The following is a 19219-nucleotide window of genomic DNA, read 5'->3' as shown; positions in this document are numbered from 1 at the left end:
CAACTAGCCGACCACGCTACCTTTGCATCAGAAGGATGTTACATATCGGCGAGTGAAAATCGCTTGTGCAGATCACAGGTGTCTAGAACTCACAACTTTTCTGTGGTGCTAGAACATCCCATTTTTTTTTTTCTTGAGGTGGTGCAAATACGGAGGTAAAGCGCCTTAAATGCTTGCAATATCATCCAGTGGGCCAAGAGAATGGGCCAAGCGACAAAGAGGGATCAAGGACATCACACTGAAGTCGGTCATCCTGACCCATTATTTCAGAGATATTGAAAGATCCCACGAGGCTGCTATATGGCACAACTTATTGTCACGAGCGATGGGTTGAACTTGACATACACAAGCTGCACTCCCCTAATGCAGTAACAACTTCATGTTCTACACATGTGACCTATTCCTGTCTACATGGTGGCTAATACATGTAACTCATTCAGGGTGGTTCTGGCCTAACACACTGAACAATTAACAATGAATCAAACAAGATTTGAAGGCAAATACAACATTCTTCATGCAAAAATAGCCACGCGGGAATGATGTGAAGAGGCCAAACATGCGATTCATGCTGCTGAAAATGGCTCTGCATAAATCAATAAATGCATAAAACCAAACAACAAACAAAGTTGAAGTTTAAAAGGGAGAAAAACAAAATATGAAGGACTGTTCTAATCAACTGAGTCAAACACTGGTGGCACATTGGCATGCAGCCCACTCATTGCCTTACATGTTGGGCAAGCAGCCCTCAGGCTGATATAGAGAATTGCTTCTCATATTCCCCTCTGATAAGGGCTTCTAATGCGGGTTGGTCCTCGATGTCGCTCGAGCCGTGCTCTGACGAAGGCGGACTGGGATCGTAAATCTCCAGTCGCTTCCCTATTTCCCCACAGGAAATAATTTTAAAGAATTGCAATAAAAAAGAAGATCAATAAATAATAACGCTGTCAGGCGTAATACATTTGCACTCCTGGATTTACCTTTGTTAAGATAAGTAGTTAAATTGGATACATGACTGCATTGTAACAATCAAAGAAAAAAAAATAAAGCTGTTGTCATGTCACATAAAATCAACAGAAAAAAATTTCAGCTGTTGTTAGAGTTACTAGTAATACAAGACAATACCAAAAAAAAAAAAAAAAAAAAAAAAAAAAAAAATATATATATATATATATATATATATATGTGACCCGCGACAACGGTTTCAGGCAAAAGTCGCAAGGGCAAATTCCCTCCTGGCGGGGTACAAAGATTTTGGCCATTATTTTTGTCGATTTAGGGTTTTTGCAGAAATCAAATCTTTGATATGTTTTCTACATCTACACTAAATTTCAGAGCATAAGACTAAGGTTTTCCTATCGAAAATGGAATTTTAAGCACCCTATGTTAGATCGCACTCGTCAGTTTTGAGCTTCTTTCGAACGCCGCGCCAATATCCCCAGCGTTGCTACGGCGCAGGGTCGCGCATGCGATTGGCTGGTGCGTCGCATACATTTACATAATTCGGCTTTCGGAGACACCAGTTGAAGCGTTTGGGGGGGGGGGAATGTTTTGTCCACGCGTGCACGATTACATGCTTCATTGTTCTTGCTATAGTGGTTTATATACGCTCGCTCTGTAGTGCGTGCTCTTCGTTTGGCTGTCTATCCAAACTACTAGTATTCTACCGCAATGTTCGACAACGGAATTGAAACAAAAATCATGTAGCACGACATAATCGTGTGAAAAGAAAACTAGTTATTCTCAAGTTTGTCTACTTGCACATGCAGTAAAAATTATGACAGCAGACTGACTCAATGGAAGTTAGATGAGGAAAGGAGCAGTCACATTTGTGACTAATTATATTCAAATACTACACGTCAAGAATGCACCAAACTAATGAGTCATGTTTTTTTTTTTTAAAATTTCATTAACACCATTGAACAAAGCAACATATGAATGTCTTGTAAAAGCAAGACAAACAGAAAGCGTTACCCTCGCCAGCACTAGTAGCAATTTTCTGCCTTTCGGGTCGCCAATGATAAAGACAACTTCAGACAAGCTAAGTCAACCACAATGAAAACGCGATTTGTAAATGTGTGGATTTGCCACTGCTCCTGTTACATGCACACGGTCATGGCGTGTGGATGCCACTGCGTAATGCGTGCACCATACGCATGTGCATGTACACCATACGTGCAATTACCGTATTCGCCATCTTGAAAGACGTATTGTAAACAAACCCGAGCGAAACGCATTGTTTTTCGGCTCCATCCGCTGAGCTCCGAGGAAGGTGCTCGGGAAATTTGACTCTCTCAGTGAGCCAATCAGAAGGCGATACGGTTGCTAGAGGCGGAGCTTAACATCGATCGTCACCATTGTACGGATGGGTGATTCTCCCCTCGCATCGCCGCTCGGACATTGTCTTTGAGAAAGAGGTGAATCTTCAAAGCCTGTTTTCTCGCAATTTTGTCAGGCTAACAACTTAAAAATTGCATTTTATTTCTCTTTCTATGCCCACTTATAGTGCCGGAGAATACAAGTGTTTTATATCAATGCAAAGCTTAGATAATGGGCAATTTGATTCAGTGAAAAAATGAATTTTCAAAATTCCCGACTTTTGCCAGAAACCGTTGTCGCCGGTCACATATATATATATATATATATATATATATATATATATATATATATTGATAATGAATATGAAAACTTGTAGGCCTACTGCACAGGAAATAATTATACCAAACTTTTTAGCAATTCTATACGCAAATGGGTCAAGTTCTTAGTTGAAATAGGTAGGGTTAAAATGCCGACATAATCAGAACTGCATGTGTCAATATTTTGTGAGCTCAACTCCTGCTTCATTCAGCAATGGCAAATTTCTCCCTTGGTGCCTCTATGGTATCTCCTTCTAACTGAGACACAGATATGAGGTATTTTCAATTTCTAAATACACAACAACACCCCTACTTGGCTATTCAAAAGTTTTTTTAGCGATAGTGCTCAACAATGACCACTTTGAAAAAAGATGCCTACAGGTGGTTATAAGGTAATTTTTTTCATTTTAAGAGACAGGATTCTAGCAGTGACAGAACAAATTTGTTGCTGGGGTAACAAGAGCTTACACATTGTAAATCTTAAATTTTGGTGAAATTACTTTTTAAAAAAAATGTCAGACACCATAAAGCAAGATTTTTTGCGGCATAAAACTTTCGCAAATTGGAGCTGACAGCCTTTTATGTGACATAAAATTTACATAAAGTAACACTGGCATACAATGCCTAGATAGGGTAGACAAGAACTTTCATGTGCATTTAAACTTCATGAATCTTGGCTCTCCCGAAACACACGAAATTAGAATGCATGCGAACATTTCTGGTTTTACAGTAATCGGCTACGCGATGTCCTATCCAAATCCTAGCTGTCTCACCCCCAAAACAAAGCCACCTCAGCATGTCAAAGGAAAGATTTGCTATGGCACTTTGACTGCAATATTTACTTGTGATGTGTCATTACGAAAGTAATATAATGTCAGGAAATGATTTGAATTTGTCAGATGCTAAGCTTTAAATTGATGAATAATTTGCCCTACACTCGCATTATACAAAAGACATTTTTAGACGATTACACGTTACAAAACTGTATTATCAAAAGGTTATATTGCCAAAGTCAACTCTACGGGCATTTTTCGTCCTTTTATGATCTCTGACTTTGTACGGGTAACGTGATCATGCCCCACATTTACTATCCAACACATTGGACATTTTTTCGATAAAGAGGTTTTTTCGCCCCAACAGCGCAAAGTTACCTTCAGGTGGCATGACCTCATTCCACTTGTAGATGTTGATGTCCACTGGCTGCTGGAGCCAACCACTGGACTGGAGCTGGGGCAGGGTGCACCGCCACTCTGGCTCCGGGTGGAGCAACCAGGATATCAGCTGCATCAGGCCTGGAGGGTGGGAGTGGGGGAGGAGGAGGAGGGGAAAGAGAAGAGGGGGAGGGGTGGTAGAAAGGGTAGGGGGCATGGGAGATCAAAAAGGTGGGGGGAGGAGGAGGAGGAGGAGGAGGGATAGATGGATGTGAAGAGGGTGGAGAAGGAGATGGTAGGGAAGGAAAATGGGAGATGGAAGGGGAGGGGGACGGCAGGTGCAGGAGGAAGGCAGGGAAGGGGGTGAAGGAAGGGGTGGTAGTAAGGGGAGGGGAGTAGGAGATAGAGATGAAGGAGGGGCAAGGGGGTGGTAGGAAGGCGTGGCAGAAAAGGGAGGGGAGTAGCAGATTGAGGTGGAGGAGGGGGAAGGGGATGGAAGGAAAGGAAAGTGGGAGATGGAAGGGGAGGGGATGGCAGGTGCAGGGGGAAGGCAGGGAAAGGGGTGGGAGAGATGGAAGGGGAGGAGATGGAGGGGGAAAGAGTGGGCAGGGGATGGGGATGGGGGAGATGAAGGTGAGTGGAAGGGGAGGCCAGGGGAGGGCAAGAGGAAAGGGGAGAAAGAGGGAGGGTGAAAGGAAAAGGGGGAAGGGAGGGGGCAGGACAGTATGGGGGTTATAAAAGGGCAGGGGAGGGAGTGAACAGGATGGGAGGGAGATTATGGAAGGGGAGGGGAGATGATTGGAAACAGGAAGGAAAAGGGGAGGAGAGGGGAAAAGAGGGGAACAAAATAAGAAACATATGAAAAATATGGATCTCATAGGCCCAAGTTTTACTTTAAATAGGCATCTTTAATAGACACTGAACACATGAGTGGACATGAGGAACAGAATGCCCTGTGAATGAATTAGAAAAAAAACCCAACCCTTATAAAAATGACTTTCCTTTTTTTTTTTTAAATTTGATGTGTACTCTGAACACTACTGACCAGAGTATATGAACAAAATGCTGTAAGCATCGAAAACCAGCATGCTCAGTGGATTACTCATCCATTTCATCTATCCAACCATTTATTCATCTACTGTATCTCTTCATTCATTCATCCATCAACACATCTATTTACCTTGCAGTAATGCACTCTTGAGCTTTTTTTTTTTTCAACATGAATTCAATTCTGGCTACGAGACAAAGTGCCCAGGAAACTTACTTGTTGAAACTGGGAAAGGCGGTTTGAGGATAGCTTCAATCGTCTCCTCCACATCATAAAAGGGATTCTCTCCAAAGACCAGTGTATACAGAGTGACTCCCAAGGCCCACAGCTCAAGCTCTGGTCCAGAATATCTGCAAAAGTTGATAACAAAGTATAATTGATGTAATAAATAAACTGCTTAAAGGGGATGGCTAGTAACTGATCAGTGGGAATCAGTGGGTACGCTGGGGGATGATTGGTCCAATTCTTGTGGGATTCATTTAAGAGTACATTATAAATCTTATTGTTCTGTGAAAATCATTTGCTTCAGAATGGTCTCATATTCAAGTAATGTGCAGTTTAATGTTTCTAGGTTTGCATGCTTGTACAGTGACGGGGCGATCGTTAATGGCCCTTTAATGACATACATGTGGTATCCTGTGAATATCATCCATCATATTCATCTCCTTTGATTTTCAGAAGTATCAACACTTGTTCAGAATTAGTATGGCCCAAAAGGAATACCAACACAAAGAAGATAACTGATGACATTTCACAATAAGGGGGGGGGGGGGGGAATATTAAACTGTTCAAAAAAACAAACAAAGACACAAACAAACAAACAAACAAACAAACAACAAATCAAAGCTCATGACAAGATTTCTTTTCCCACCTATTTCCCAGTAGGACTTCTGGTGAGCAGTACTCCATGGTGCCACAGAAGGTGGAGAATTTCTTGCCGGGCTTGAAGTACGCCGCCGAGCCGAAGTCGATGAGCTTGATGTGGAAGCGCTCGTCCAGAATCACGTTCTCGTCCTTGACGTCGCGGTGGACGATACCGTGGTCATGCAGGTACTGGACTGCTGCCACCACCTATTAGCATTAAAAAACAAAAACAAAAAAATGTAATTAAGAACTGTCAAGAGGTATTATCTCCTAAACAAGGCAACTGCATCAAATGCAGTTACTGGAGCTATTGTGATTTTCATTTACGTTTACAAGGCATTACTCAGAGGAATCACTTCATTATCGACTCTATTTACAAGTACAGCGGAGATCTTCAGCTGTACTTGTATATCCACAACATAACTTCTCATATAATTATCCCCTTCTTTTCTTTAAATTTCTGATCCAAAATATGTAACTAATATGCTCTGCCAAATCTAAGTTTCTGGTTAAAACTATGCGCCCTTAAATGCCTCTAATAGGGCTACTCACTTCCCCAGTGATTAGAACTAATTTGGAGTCACAGCTGTCCAAGCATAGTTTTAACCAGAAACTCTCTCAAGGCACAGTATATTTGTATTCTGGCCGTGACTGTCCGTCTCCATAAGCTGTGGCTGGTTCTAGTGCTGATCAAGCCTACAATGTACCTGTCGGAACATGTAGCTGGCCAAGGGTTCATCAAAGTTCGGTTGACGATCGATGAACTCAAAGAGGTCGATGCCCGACCCATGTTTCTCCATCACCAGCTGAAGGAATTCAGTATTCTCAAAGTGGTCCAGGGCCTGTCAAATCAAAAGCATGTTGTGAGTGAGACAGAATATTTTAGCCACGGCTAATTAGAACATAGCAGCAATGAAATGACTTCTCCTTGTGCTGTAATTGCATGTTTATACAACAAAACTCCAGCAACAATCATTTACACAACAACACCACCAACAACAACAAAGAAACATGTACTGGGTTGTCAACATATTTTTCACCACAAAAACAGATATTTTTCTTGAAGTTTCGATGAAGAAAAAGAAAACATGACAGCTAAAAAACAAATAAAAAGTAAAAACACATAACTTTTTGTGAGCACATTTGCATGCCCAACTCAATTTATGGCTTGCAAACTTTGCAAATTTTGCTAACACACAAAGCCATGCACAAACCGATCCATATGTACGTGTACATCCCAATATGCCACAGCACATTGAAACAGTCACAGCCACAGCCACAGCCTTTGTCACAAAATTTACATCACAGCAAAGCACAAGACTTTCTATACAATTTTGCCGTGGTATTGCATTTCTAGCATAACTGCCTCTATAAAGAGTTAAAGGGCTTTGAAGACAGAATATTTTCCAAAAACACTCATAATGTTGTGGTCTCAGAATAACATGGCACTGAAAGAGCTAGTGGGCAACTCTGGCACTGTGAGGACTGTAAACCAACACAAAATTCTCCTTGGTAGCTGCAGTCGCACTGGCAAAACTTTGTGACATTGAAGATCTCCAAGTTTAAGTCCTCAACGTTTTGCCAGTGTGATCGCCAAACATCCCCAAAACTACACAAGAAACTTCTCGTGAACCTTCCCACTAAAACTACAGAAATGTCCTGAACCCCAGCCGATCTTCTTAGTTTGCACAGTCTGAAACTGAATCTTTGTAAAGTTTGTCACGTGATCAGTCCATTGTGGTGTCTCCAAAGCGCTGAGGATTGAGATGTACATGTCTATATGTGTGTGCATTTTCATGTCACAATCATTTAGTTGTCAGATGGTGCGTGCTTTTCTCTATCTTGTACCTGCGCACCAGTGACCCCGACCTCAAGAACTGAAACTCTGAGAAATTTGGCTGCCAATGTGAATTGACCTGCAAAATTCGCAAAGAGTTCTTGAAGTTAAACTTTGAGAAGATTTGCCCGTGTGACAGCGGCTAATGACTACCTCTCTCTCACCTTGACGATGTTGGGATGGTCCAACATCCTGAGGAAGGCCACCTCCAAGGGAACGCCTCCCAGCTTGGGGTCATCCACCCAGTTCTCCTTCAGGACTTTGGCTCGACGGATGAACTTCACCACCACCTGACCACATCATCATGACAACACCGAGAAAAAAAAAAAGACTATCAAAATAAAGATACTATTTCAGTGATTAAAAGAAACACAGAGAAGAAAAGAAAACAGACACATGATTGTACAATCCCATGTAATGTACACATAAAAAAAAAAAAAAAACAGGTCTCATCTCGTAGGCCAGATATCTAAAAGTACATAACTTCATAATATGAAGACATGTATTCTTTGTTTCTATGGTAACAGAACATTAAGTGGTGGATGGCTGCTTGGCACACTATGTATTCTTTCTTGGATGTAAGTGTAGTCCTGTGGGGATTTCATGAAGCGTTTTGTCAAATATTTTTTCTGACAAACTGTTATAAGATAGAAAAATCCTTGCATCTGATTAGCTGAGAGCAAATTCCTCTGACAAATTTGTCAGACAAATTGCTTCATTAAGTGCCTACCCAGATTAGAGATTAAGGGAATACTTTTCAGAACCACACTCACCACCAAGAAAGAGTATGAGGAGTACCATGAAACTATTCACCACTAAATATTCATAGTATTAAAGAAAATATTACAAAATACAAACTAAAAGAAACCACACGTATGCAAATGTAATAGTAACAACTTCAACCATGGCAGGAAGAAAAAAAAAAAATCACAGAAGTATAAAAAAAAAGACTTGCCATTTTGTTGTCCGTTTTCTGGGTGGCCATCTTGACAAAGCCAAATGCCCCCTTCCCAATGGACTGCAGTGTGGTATAGTGCCTCTCATACTCCCCTTGGCCTAGCCGCTTGTCGTCCTGCTCCATCGACATCGACGACTCCAGGTTGACGTTCTTGCTGGCCACTTTGGCAACCATCTTTTGTAGGGGAGGAGGAGGGAGGGAGAGAGAGGAGAGAGCCGAGTGAGGAAACCGAGTGAGCTCATGTTCCTGCCATCAGGTAATAGTACTAAACCTGGTTTTCCTCACATGGATAAATCATGTTCGTATTTCCATTTTGATGATTCTATGATCATCCATCACAGGAAACTTTCTGTCTATTTGTTCTACATTGTACATCTACGCAAGAATCCTGTCTGTGAATCTTGCATTACTTTGTCATCAAGAGTCACCATTTCTTTAAAAGATAGTCCATTCATTCTTTGAGGCTGGATATCAATACATAGGCTAATTTAACTTACTGTTTATACCATATATTTAGCGAGACTGATTTTTCACGAATCAAACTTCCAGACAATTCACACGTGGTTGAATTTGCAATTGTGGAGTACAGTCATGAACAGAGAAATTCATGCGTGCATGATGCACTGATGTCGAGATCAGGCCCTGTTTTATGAAGAGTTATAACTGATTCAAATTCATGAAATTCTTCCGTCGAGATGTTTTCATTGCAACTGATTGACAAATTGCCCTACATCGACGTAAATAAGCACTGAATTGATCAGTGTTTTAGTAGTAGCCATGATAAAAAATCATGGGCGTACATACTCGAGCAGGATTCCAACCTACGACCTCCTGATCAGGAGATGATCAGTGATCAGGAGGTCGTAGGTTCGAATCCTGCTCGAGTATGTACGCCCATGATTTTTTATCATGGCTACTACTAAAACACTGATCAATTCAGTGCTTATTTACGTCGATGTAGGGCAATTTGTCAATCAGTTGCAGTTATAACTGATTATATAGCTAATTTCAATATCCGTCTATGGCAGCCTGTGTGGTAAGGAAATTTATAATCGATTATATGTTTTGATAAAACAAGGCCCTGAGCTAATAATTTTGTGTGTTCAGCCCCCAGGTCCCTTCCCAAGAAGGCTCTGTCTGTCTGTCTGTCTGTATATCTCTCTCTTTCTCCCTCGCAAAATTAGAGAGACCTGAACCCTTCTAGGGTTGACTAGCACTTTCTTTCTTTAACATAGCATTTTGTGATCATGCATGCATGTGAACTGATTTTGAGACCAAACTAACCCAGACACATTGATACACACATACCTCTCCCATGCTCTTGGTGTTGAATGAGCTGTTACAGGTGCTGTCTATGCTGGAGGCATGGGGGATACTGGTGGACATGTGACCCCCGTCCGTCTGCTCGGCGGGGTCACGCGACATCCAGATGCAGTAGAGTGATCCACCATCGTCGAGCTCAATCTGCTTGATCTGGAACATGATGCCTGCCAGACATATCGAGACGCCAGAAAATTGATGATCGTTGGATGAGGTCAAAATAAGTTCAGGAAAAGGAAAAAAGTTTCTTAAAATGATCAGTTTCTCAACTCTTTATTCCCCAACAACCAAGCTTTTCAGTGAGAATTCAGTCATCCCTCCAGATCAATCCTTCATTAGGGATATTAAACCTACACGTTTATGCAGCCTGGGGGAGAAGGGCTAAACAACTACCCCCATCAACATTTTTTGCAACAATTTGAAGATGCAAACATTTTGTTGTTGTTTTTGGCTGAAATTTCGTGAATTTTTTCTTTCACAACTTGCCCACATTTTAAGATCTTATTCAGGAAAACTGGGGTACGCTTGCCACGATACAGCACATTTTCATGATTAATGACTTTTGTGTGTACAAATTATGGCTTCTACAAGAAGTGTTGTCAGATGAATGTTGTTTTTTCCTGGTTTTTCTCAGATAATATCCCTTTTGGTTATCATCAACTATTCTAGTTAAAAAAAAAAATCAAAGAAACACATAACATGAAACACATAAGAAACTCATTTTGATACTGCAATTTTATTCATGCAAATTTGTTTATGATACTACACAGAATATTCATACAAAGATTTAGCCCATCTGAAGCTTTATTTGTGGATTCAAAGCGTAAAATCTGATTCTACACACACACACACACAGACACACACACACACACAGGACAAGACACAAAGAGAAATTTGAGAGAGATTTTTGCGGAAACCTCTTGAAGAATAAGGGAGACTTGCCAAATCTTGCACTTACCCAAGGCATTGCCGTCTCTGTGTCTGGCCATGCCCATGAAGCCTCCCTCTGGTATGGGACCGGAAGAGATTAAGGAGAAGGGTCTGCCCAGCTTGCCGGCTGGTGTGGAGGTGTACACTGCCTTGGCGGATTCCTGGTGGTCGCCCGTCACTGGTGTGGTGTCGTTGCTCCCTAGTATCGAGTCATCCTTGTCTACCTTCGAGCTCTCACCGCTCGCACTGCAGCTCATGTTATTGTTTGCTTCTCGCTCCTTCTCGGCACTGGGCGCCGCCGGAGGGCTGGACGTGGAGACTGACCCAGTCTCCGTCCAGCAAGTCCTGCGGCTACCTATCTCCTCTGTGACCGCACCATCCTTCGGCGGCGTGCGGTCCTCTGGCTTCACCTCCCGCGCGGTCAGCACCTCGCCCTCCTCGCTTCCTACCGAATTCAGATCCAGCTGAATCCCTGTCGCGACGTCGCTGCCACTGGACGAGCCTTCATCCCCCTCAGCCTTCTTATCCTCAACGTTCTCACTATTTGCACTTACCCCCTCCACCTCCCGACTACCAGCATCCCCACCCCCCATCATCTTTGATGCCTTGCCCTCCTCCTCCCCACCTAGCGACAGCCTCTCGAATCTCGCAATCTCTTCACTGACCTTTCCGGGACTTGTCTGCCCGGCCGACTTCACTTGGCGTTTCGGCGACGCTTCGCCTCCAAGCTCGCTAACCTTCCCGAGGGCGCTCTCACTCCCAATCTGGACCTCCGTGCTTTCATGTCTGCTGCCGTGGACGCACGACGGCAGACCCAACAGGTCCACCCCTGCCTCCTCTTCCTGGGAGAGGTCTAAACCGTTGTCTCCCGCACACAGGAGTTCGTCTGTGGTGGCGCTCTCCGGGCGGGGCAAAATGTCGGGTGTTTCCAGGCCAGCTGCAATCTCCCCTGCAGCTCGGATCAGATCAGCTGTGTCCGGCCTGGATATGGATTTGTTGTTTCCGAACACTAACAGTTTAATATCTCAAACATAATTTCAAATCTCTTCTTCTTTAGACACACTTTGAATTAAAACTGACTTTATTAGCAACAACAACAAAATTCTTCGCGGAAAAATACCCTTAAATGACCTGGTAATGTGGGCATACCATGGAATGGGAAGGCTGGTCTGGCTCGCATATATTCCAGAAGCCCTTTAATGAATTGTGTTCAGCTTTATCACTGCTCTCTATGGAGGTACACACACAACCATACAATCTCGAATGGAGTCAACCATCAACAATGAGCATACACTTTGTATTTGCTGACTGGAGCTATTTGTGTTGTTTTTACACTTCCTTGGTGGGCAGTAAATGAATCAGGAGACCTACGAATACCCATGCTACCAGATCTTTAACTGATGAATGTACAGTTGTGATTAACAAACCTGATATGGAGCTATGGACTTATTCTTAATGTTTAACAAACACTTAAAAACAAACAAAGAGACAAAACACAATATACACACAACAACAGCTACATAAATCAATAACTGATATGGGGAATAAAGATAATTTGCTTACAGTCAAAAACACATGCACACACATACACAAACACACACTCACATAGTGGAAAATTCAAACATCAGCTTCTTTAGTCGAAAAAGTGACCAGGGGGGGCATTTCATGAAGCATTTTGTCCGACAACTTTGTTGGACAAATTTGCTCTCAGCCAATCAGATGCAAGGATTTTTGCAGCTTTTGATAGTTTGTCAGACGAAATATCTGACAAAACGCTTCATGAAATGCCCCCCTGATCTGATCAGTACCATGTTTCACTCACCTCTCCAGGCCAACATGTGACGCTTCCTCCGCTGGATGCATGATGATGTCATCACCCTCCCCCTTTGGGGAATCTCCGGTTTGACCCGAAGTGGGCGGGGCAGCAGGTTCGGGCACCTTGGAGGCAGGTCTGCTGGTTGGTAGGTTGAATTCCTCCTCTGACTCCTCTTCATAGCTGTCGTCGTCCAGGGGCGGTAGCGGCATGGAGCTGTCATCCAACATGTCGACGTGCTCGTAGAACTCGGGCACTATGCTGGTTATGTGCTGCGTGTTGGATGTGAGGTTCAATTCTAGATTCATACATGTTGGTTAGGACATGAATATGGGACTGTGCCCTGCAAATCAGCCTTTTTAGTATGGCTACCTGCTATGGTAGATGCAGCTCTGCTGCTGCCTGCACCCCATTGCGCAGGAGCCTTGGTTTGAAAGAGTGAGGCAGGTGATAGAGAAAGCAAAGAAACTGATTATTTCTCTCAAATTCCCGTTTGAAATACCAGGAACTGTAAAAATCCTTGATTGCAACTCTTAAAACTGCAGCAAAACTGCTAATTTTGGTACAAATCACATCAAATTAGAGGAAAGTAGCACCTCGCCTCCTTTCCAGAACTCAATCACGAATGAATTTCACACATACAAATCTACATGCGGGCAGCATCTCATATATTTTCATACACAGCTGTGCTTAGTTTCGAAAATAAAACTGCCTGTGTTTCTCATGTTACAGGTAATGGTTATTTTCACATTGCTTTCTATGATGATATGTGTCTGAATATGCTGATCTTAGTTGAAAAAATAAAAACAAAACTAGAAGAGCCTAATATTTTAGCTGCAATTGACATTTGCAAATTATGTAGGGGGACGAGGAAGAAGAAGGAAGAAGGAGGAAGAAGGAAGAGGAAGAGGAGGAAGAGGAGGAGGAGGAGGAGGAGGAGGAGTCACTGACCTTCCCAATGAGGTCATCTTTTGGCTGACCAAACAGCATCACTGAGAAGGTAGAGTTGATGCTGTGAATTGTGCCGTCGGGCAATATCGTCACCAGGCCGCTGATGTTGGCAAACACCCACACACTGGCACAAAACAGCTGGTCTCCAAGGCTAACTGCTCCTGAACAAAACAAAACAAAGCAATATCTGAATATGAGATACATACAGCAATACTAGGTAGAACACTGCAACTAATTAATGCAAATGCTGAGCAACATAATGTAGCTTTCTCTAATAAAAAATCGTAAACTGTCACGCAGACAGTTCATTAGTGCCAGCAGAGTTACAATACATACATGCATCTGGAATTCAGAATTTCCTGAAGCCTTCATTCATTTGCAGCTGCATAGAAGTTTGGAAAGTTATTATTGGTCACAGTTTCAAGTGGCCAGAGTCTACAACTGTATGTCAGAGAAGATATCAAGGGTCACTGAAAGGCTGTTTCACAGCCACAGCGTGGTCCCGTTGCATAACACTAGAGTAACTTTAAAGTTAACAGTAATTCAACGGCACTCAATGGCAGACGTCATTGATTTCTTGGCTTGACTGCCCATAAAATAGCATTGCTGTGGCAGTTAACATTAAAGGCATTATTTACCATTTGCAGATGAAACAAAGACCCAGCTTTAGTGCTTCAAAATAGTTCTAACACGGATAGAAACACAGATATTAATCAGTATGACCAATGTCAAGTACTGTTAAATATACTAAATGTGAATGCTAGCCAAAATAATCTTGTTTCAAGGCTAAACCATCTAGGGATACCTCCATTGTATATTTTAGGCTTTATTGATAAATCTTTATATGGTGAGATGTTTTGTGATACAATTAATCTACAAATATGCATCAAATGTGATAACTCAAGCATCTTTAAAATCACTGCTTCCAATGGTAAACAGTACCTTTAATTGCAGAGTTACCATTCATATAGTGCAGAGCCACCATAATCTTATGCAAGAGGGCTCATGTCACAAATGAGAGTGAGACATATCATGTTCATGTTCTTTTCTTGTTACGTTTGTACATGGGTTTGACATGCTTGTTACCTTCAGCCTTCTCTGGAGGCCTGGACAGGTCGTAGTCAGCCCAGGAGCCCCCTGTGGACTGGAGGTCTGGTGTGCCCCGATGGTTGGCAAGGGAGAAGTTGGAAGCTGTGAATGAGAGAAAAAAAGCAAAGGAAAAAGTTTACATATTTACATACCCTATTACCTCACCACAATCTTTAAATCAGTCCAGAAAAGAACTTCATAAGGGATTTGAATCTATCATACATTGTACATGGCGGCAAAGGAAGCATTCAAATGCTAATGAGCAAGCAACCAAAGAACTTCGAGTTCCCTCCAAGGGTCAAGACAATGCGGATAAAGTACTTTATCTAACGGCACAACAGGTGTTGCCAGTGGACTTGAACCACCGACCTCAACACTGAGCGCAAATGGTCTTAACCACTGGGCCACTATGCCTTTTTCCCTCTGGAACTCACAAAGTTGTTTCTGCCTTATTCTTTATTGAGACTGGGAGTTCACTCCCATCTGGGAAGTGACGGAACTCACCTTGCCCGGTATCATCCAGCGAAGCATTGTCGAGAAGCTGTTGTGGCTCAAACTTCTTGACGTGGACAGAGGTGGGGAAGGAAGACCCGTCCCTGGTCCTCCCTGTCACCTGCTGCTTCTTCACCGCCTGCATGGAAAAATTATGGAAACCTGGAGATGAATTCATTTTATAGGCAATGGGAGACTTGTAAGACTTGGAGATTTGTGCTTACTCCTAATATCACCATTTTGTATTGAAAGGAAATTGTGAGAATTTAAAATCTCAGAATTTTCTTATCATTAAAAGGATGGTATAGTACTGATGGATACTAAAAAAATAAAAAATGAAAAGATTGGGCTTTTAACTTTTTGCGAGAAACCAAGAAATCACTTATGAAATAGTACAGAGCATACCATTCTTCTATTCAAAGAGGAATTCAAAGTTTGTTTGATGAAAATCGGTTTTGGAATGGCTGAGACATCCAAAAACAAAGTACAACAAAATGATCGTAATAAAAACTGGGTCCCACCTTTTATTAGGATTGCTCTGTTTTGGATATCTTAACCATTTCAAAACCAATTTTCATCAAATATGTGATGAATTTCTCTCGGAATTAAATGCTCTTTCACATTTCATAAGAGGTTTCTCATTATCTCACCCAAAAATGCTAGAAACGCTAGAAAGTTAGTTCTCAACCAAAACTCTATGTTCCCTTTAAGTCAAACTTTTAACTTGTGAACACACATGAAGGGTTAATCCTTTGTATGCTTAGAGTGCTGATTGGTACAGAAACCCCCATAGCATTGTACACAGTGTCTAAAGTCCCTGGCACAAAAAGGGTTTAATAGTCCCCTAGAGCCATTCATCCAATTCGCCACAGTTCTCCAACATGGATGTGAGGTGAAGGAGTTGGGTGGGGGAAGTTTCTAGTGTGGTACTCACAGCGTCCATGTTGCCATTGATCGGCGGGAGGCTCAGATGCGGGAGAATCTGCTTGACGCTCATTCCCACAAGCTCAGACTCCGAGGTGAAGCCGTGGAGGTGGACGATCTCTTCACTCGCTCTCACTATTGCACCCTAATGTAGACACAAATGACAAAGGACAAAGATTCACCTGCTGGCAGCAAACTCCTGTATATATTGCATATATGCATATATACATTTATTATCATTTTTCTCTTTTTTTCGGGGGGGGGGGGGGTATTATGTCATGCAGTCTCTACGAGTTGAGAGGCTACACAGTTTATCAATTCTGTGAGTATGAATATGTCCACTACATTTGAATTTAAAAAGCTCAGAAAGAAATGCTTTAAAAAATATGAATGGCGAGGAAGCAAAATCCTATACATATACTTCTGTTTTTCCTTTTTTGTGAGTGTGTGTGTGTGTGTGTGTTTGTGGGGGGGGGGGGGTCATATCCCATACTACAGTCTCCATGAGTTGAAAGGTTACACAGTTTATTAATTCTATGAGTATATCATTAAGTATTTCCACTGGAGTTTGAATAAAGTAGGTTACAAAAATCAAAACCTTAGAATTATGAAAGACGAGGCACAATGGCTGCAAGACAATAAGTAATCACAATAGTTCACTCAAGTTCTTGGCCTAGGTGAGCTAAAAAGAATGAATGACAAGTTGAATGAATGAATAACATCCTTCTCATTCACAAACATCTTAACCTCAAAACTTTGCCCAAACACAAATTGGTACATCATACAAAAGTTGTACCGAAAGAACAAAGTCACACTTTGCCAGGCACAAAAACAGACCATGCATATCAAAGTCATAATGTTCTTGATCTTGAACTTAATTAAAGAAATGTTCAATTTTAGGGAACCTGTCTTACTGTGATGTCAAAGACAACAGAACCTGACGTCCTCTCCACGGGTTCCATGACGACAAGACACTTGGGGTTCTCTTCATCGGTCAGTTTCTTCATCCAGAGAGACACTGGGATGGACAGACCACTGGTGTCCACCACATCAAACTAGAACACAATGGGACATGTGACAGAATTAAAACATTACAGAAATTATAAAGCGACAGATATTCGGGCCATTTTAAATCTCATGTAATTCAATTCAATGCAAAATATTCATTATAATGAAAATAAGCATCATTTCTTCATCATATCCTTGGCCACAGAAGTCAATTTGCTGCATACATTGTCAGATGCTGTAGCTGCCACGCTGGTATGCCAATGCCTAACAGACAAAGTGGGACTTGAACCAGCGACCTGCGGACACTCACCACTTTGCCAGACACCATGACCACCTGACCACTGGTCTCTAGGTGTTCCTCCATGAGGGCCTGTGGCCCCTCCCGGTTCTGCAAGGACAGGAGGTCCGTCATCTTCTTCCCGATCATCTCCTCTGGGTTGTAGCCGAAGAGCTCCCCCGCCATCTTGCTTGCAACAAGGATCTGTAGGAAGAGAAAGGTTTAAAGATCGCACAGGCATGAAAACTTGAAGTGTCATTTAATTATTTCTTATTATGCCAGCAGATATTTGAATTTTGCTCATTGATATTTTTAGACAAAATTGGATACGAAAAGGCAAGGAATGATAACTGATATATGGAGATAATAAACAGAGATTGAAAAAAAAAGATGTTTCTCATTGTAGTACCGCAGAGGAAAATATATTATATTCAATATCAAGAGAAAAATATAAGAGATACAGTGTAAAGCTCAGATTGCATAAAACGCTCGGAATGACAAGTACCGGAAAGTAGATCTACAAGGGGGAGAAATATAACAGAGGAGAGAGTGAAATAAAACATCTATTGACTTTAAATTACGGAAAATAAAACACACAGTATTGGGCGTATTCATATGATCTATGTGAGTTGAGGGCCACTGTGTGATCAGGACCTTTAAAACATAAAAGATTTGGAGGAATAAAGACAAAATCTCTGTACCAGGAAGAAAAGACATTGTACATACACTTGTAGAAGAAAGAAAGCTTTTAAGAACCAGGGAGGTATAAGAGAAAAAGACAGGAACAAAAGAGCAAGGGGGAGGGGGCAAAAACAAACTGTGAATCTGACTTACTACAGGATACTTGGAAAAAAAAGAGAGGAAGATATACATTCTGATGATTAAAAAAAAGTAATGAAAACAAAAGCAAGTATCATAGAAGAAAGGAAAATGGATATCCATGGTAAAAGTAGTAAGATTTTGCATGTGAAAATGAATAAGAGTGCAAAAACAAAAAATAAAATCTGAAGGAACAAATGGTTCAAGATTAACCCGATGAGGATGGACTAATTTTGCTCCAACACGTTTCCCATAGACACCTGCCTGAGTATGCTCGGGATTCGTCCTCAACGGGTTAATACATGTAGTTTATAGGAGATGCTCACCTTGGTGGAGCGAGCCTCGATGGTCAGCATGGCCTTGTTTGGGTTTCTCACAGTAGTGGGCAGTACCATGCCCGTCTGTGCCCCGCCCACAAAGTTATAGAAGGACCACGACCTCCCCAGCGAGATGTTGAGTGGGGGCGGGGTGGGGGTAGGGGCGAAGGAGCCCTTGGAGAGACCGCCAGCGAAGCTGAGGGAGTGGAGTTCATCACCTGTGCAGGGGTTGGGGTTGGGGTATGATGTGATAAATTCGATACTTTACTGACAGTTGGTTTTTTTCTTGTACACTGCATTAGTAACCCTTTCGTCAACACTTGATTTGACACTTGTCAAGACCTAGTAAACCTAACACTGCCCCTTTCTACCACGTTACAATAGCAAGATAATTAGCTTGTGAATAAATGATGAGAAACTAAACTCAGCATTTTACTCTCTTCATTGCGTCACCATGTAAGGAGAACTACTTCGATATCTCTAAAAGAGCTTTCAGTGTGGGGTGTTGTGGTCTGTCCACAGGTTGGCCTGATTTACACAGAAAAAAAAAGGCTAAAAAAACGTGATACAGAACTTTTGTTAACGGATGACAAAGAACATTTTTCAACTCCTAAAAGCATAGAACTGAGTGGCATATAACAAGAAGACAAAATGCAGTCTAAATGGAAAACTACATGGAAAATAATGTGCTAAGACTGGTGCTTTGGTGAAAGATTATAAGAAAACACCAGAAAATAAACCTAGCAGGAGAGAGCTCACACAACAGCATATTATCCGTTCAAAAGCAC

The 19219-nt window shown here is 41.9% G+C and overlaps 1 protein-coding gene across 1 annotated transcript in view; it reads right to left on the bottom strand.

Moving 5' to 3' along the window:
* Nucleotides 1-19219, bottom strand: part of LOC139741362 (PAS domain-containing serine/threonine-protein kinase-like) — a 42392-nt gene that overhangs the window by 2313 nt on the left and 20860 nt on the right. Inside the window, exons 5-20 of the mRNA XM_071651944.1 lie at nt 18441-18649; nt 17329-17499; nt 16925-17065; nt 16021-16155; nt 15099-15225; nt 14592-14696; nt 13506-13666; nt 12564-12826; nt 10770-11722; nt 9800-9978; nt 8489-8665; nt 7698-7823; nt 6404-6538; nt 5704-5903; nt 5049-5182; nt 3785-3925 (exon numbers count right to left, since the gene is read on the bottom strand). Of these exons, the coding sequence (XP_071508045.1) occupies nt 3785-3925; nt 5049-5182; nt 5704-5903; nt 6404-6538; nt 7698-7823; nt 8489-8665; nt 9800-9978; nt 10770-11722; nt 12564-12826; nt 13506-13666; nt 14592-14696; nt 15099-15225; nt 16021-16155; nt 16925-17065; nt 17329-17499; nt 18441-18649 (3357 nt within the window). The remainder of the gene's footprint in view (nt 1-3784; nt 3926-5048; nt 5183-5703; nt 5904-6403; nt 6539-7697; nt 7824-8488; nt 8666-9799; nt 9979-10769; nt 11723-12563; nt 12827-13505; nt 13667-14591; nt 14697-15098; nt 15226-16020; nt 16156-16924; nt 17066-17328; nt 17500-18440; nt 18650-19219) is intronic.

The sequence above is a fragment of the Diadema antillarum genome, unplaced genomic scaffold (assembly GCF_040938485.1).
Source record: "Diadema antillarum isolate AM-2024a unplaced genomic scaffold, OU_Dant_1.0 seq00000923_RagTag, whole genome shotgun sequence".
Taxonomy (NCBI): domain Eukaryota; kingdom Metazoa; phylum Echinodermata; class Echinoidea; order Diadematoida; family Diadematidae; genus Diadema; species Diadema antillarum.
This window is presented reverse-complemented; position numbering and strand designations above follow the sequence as displayed.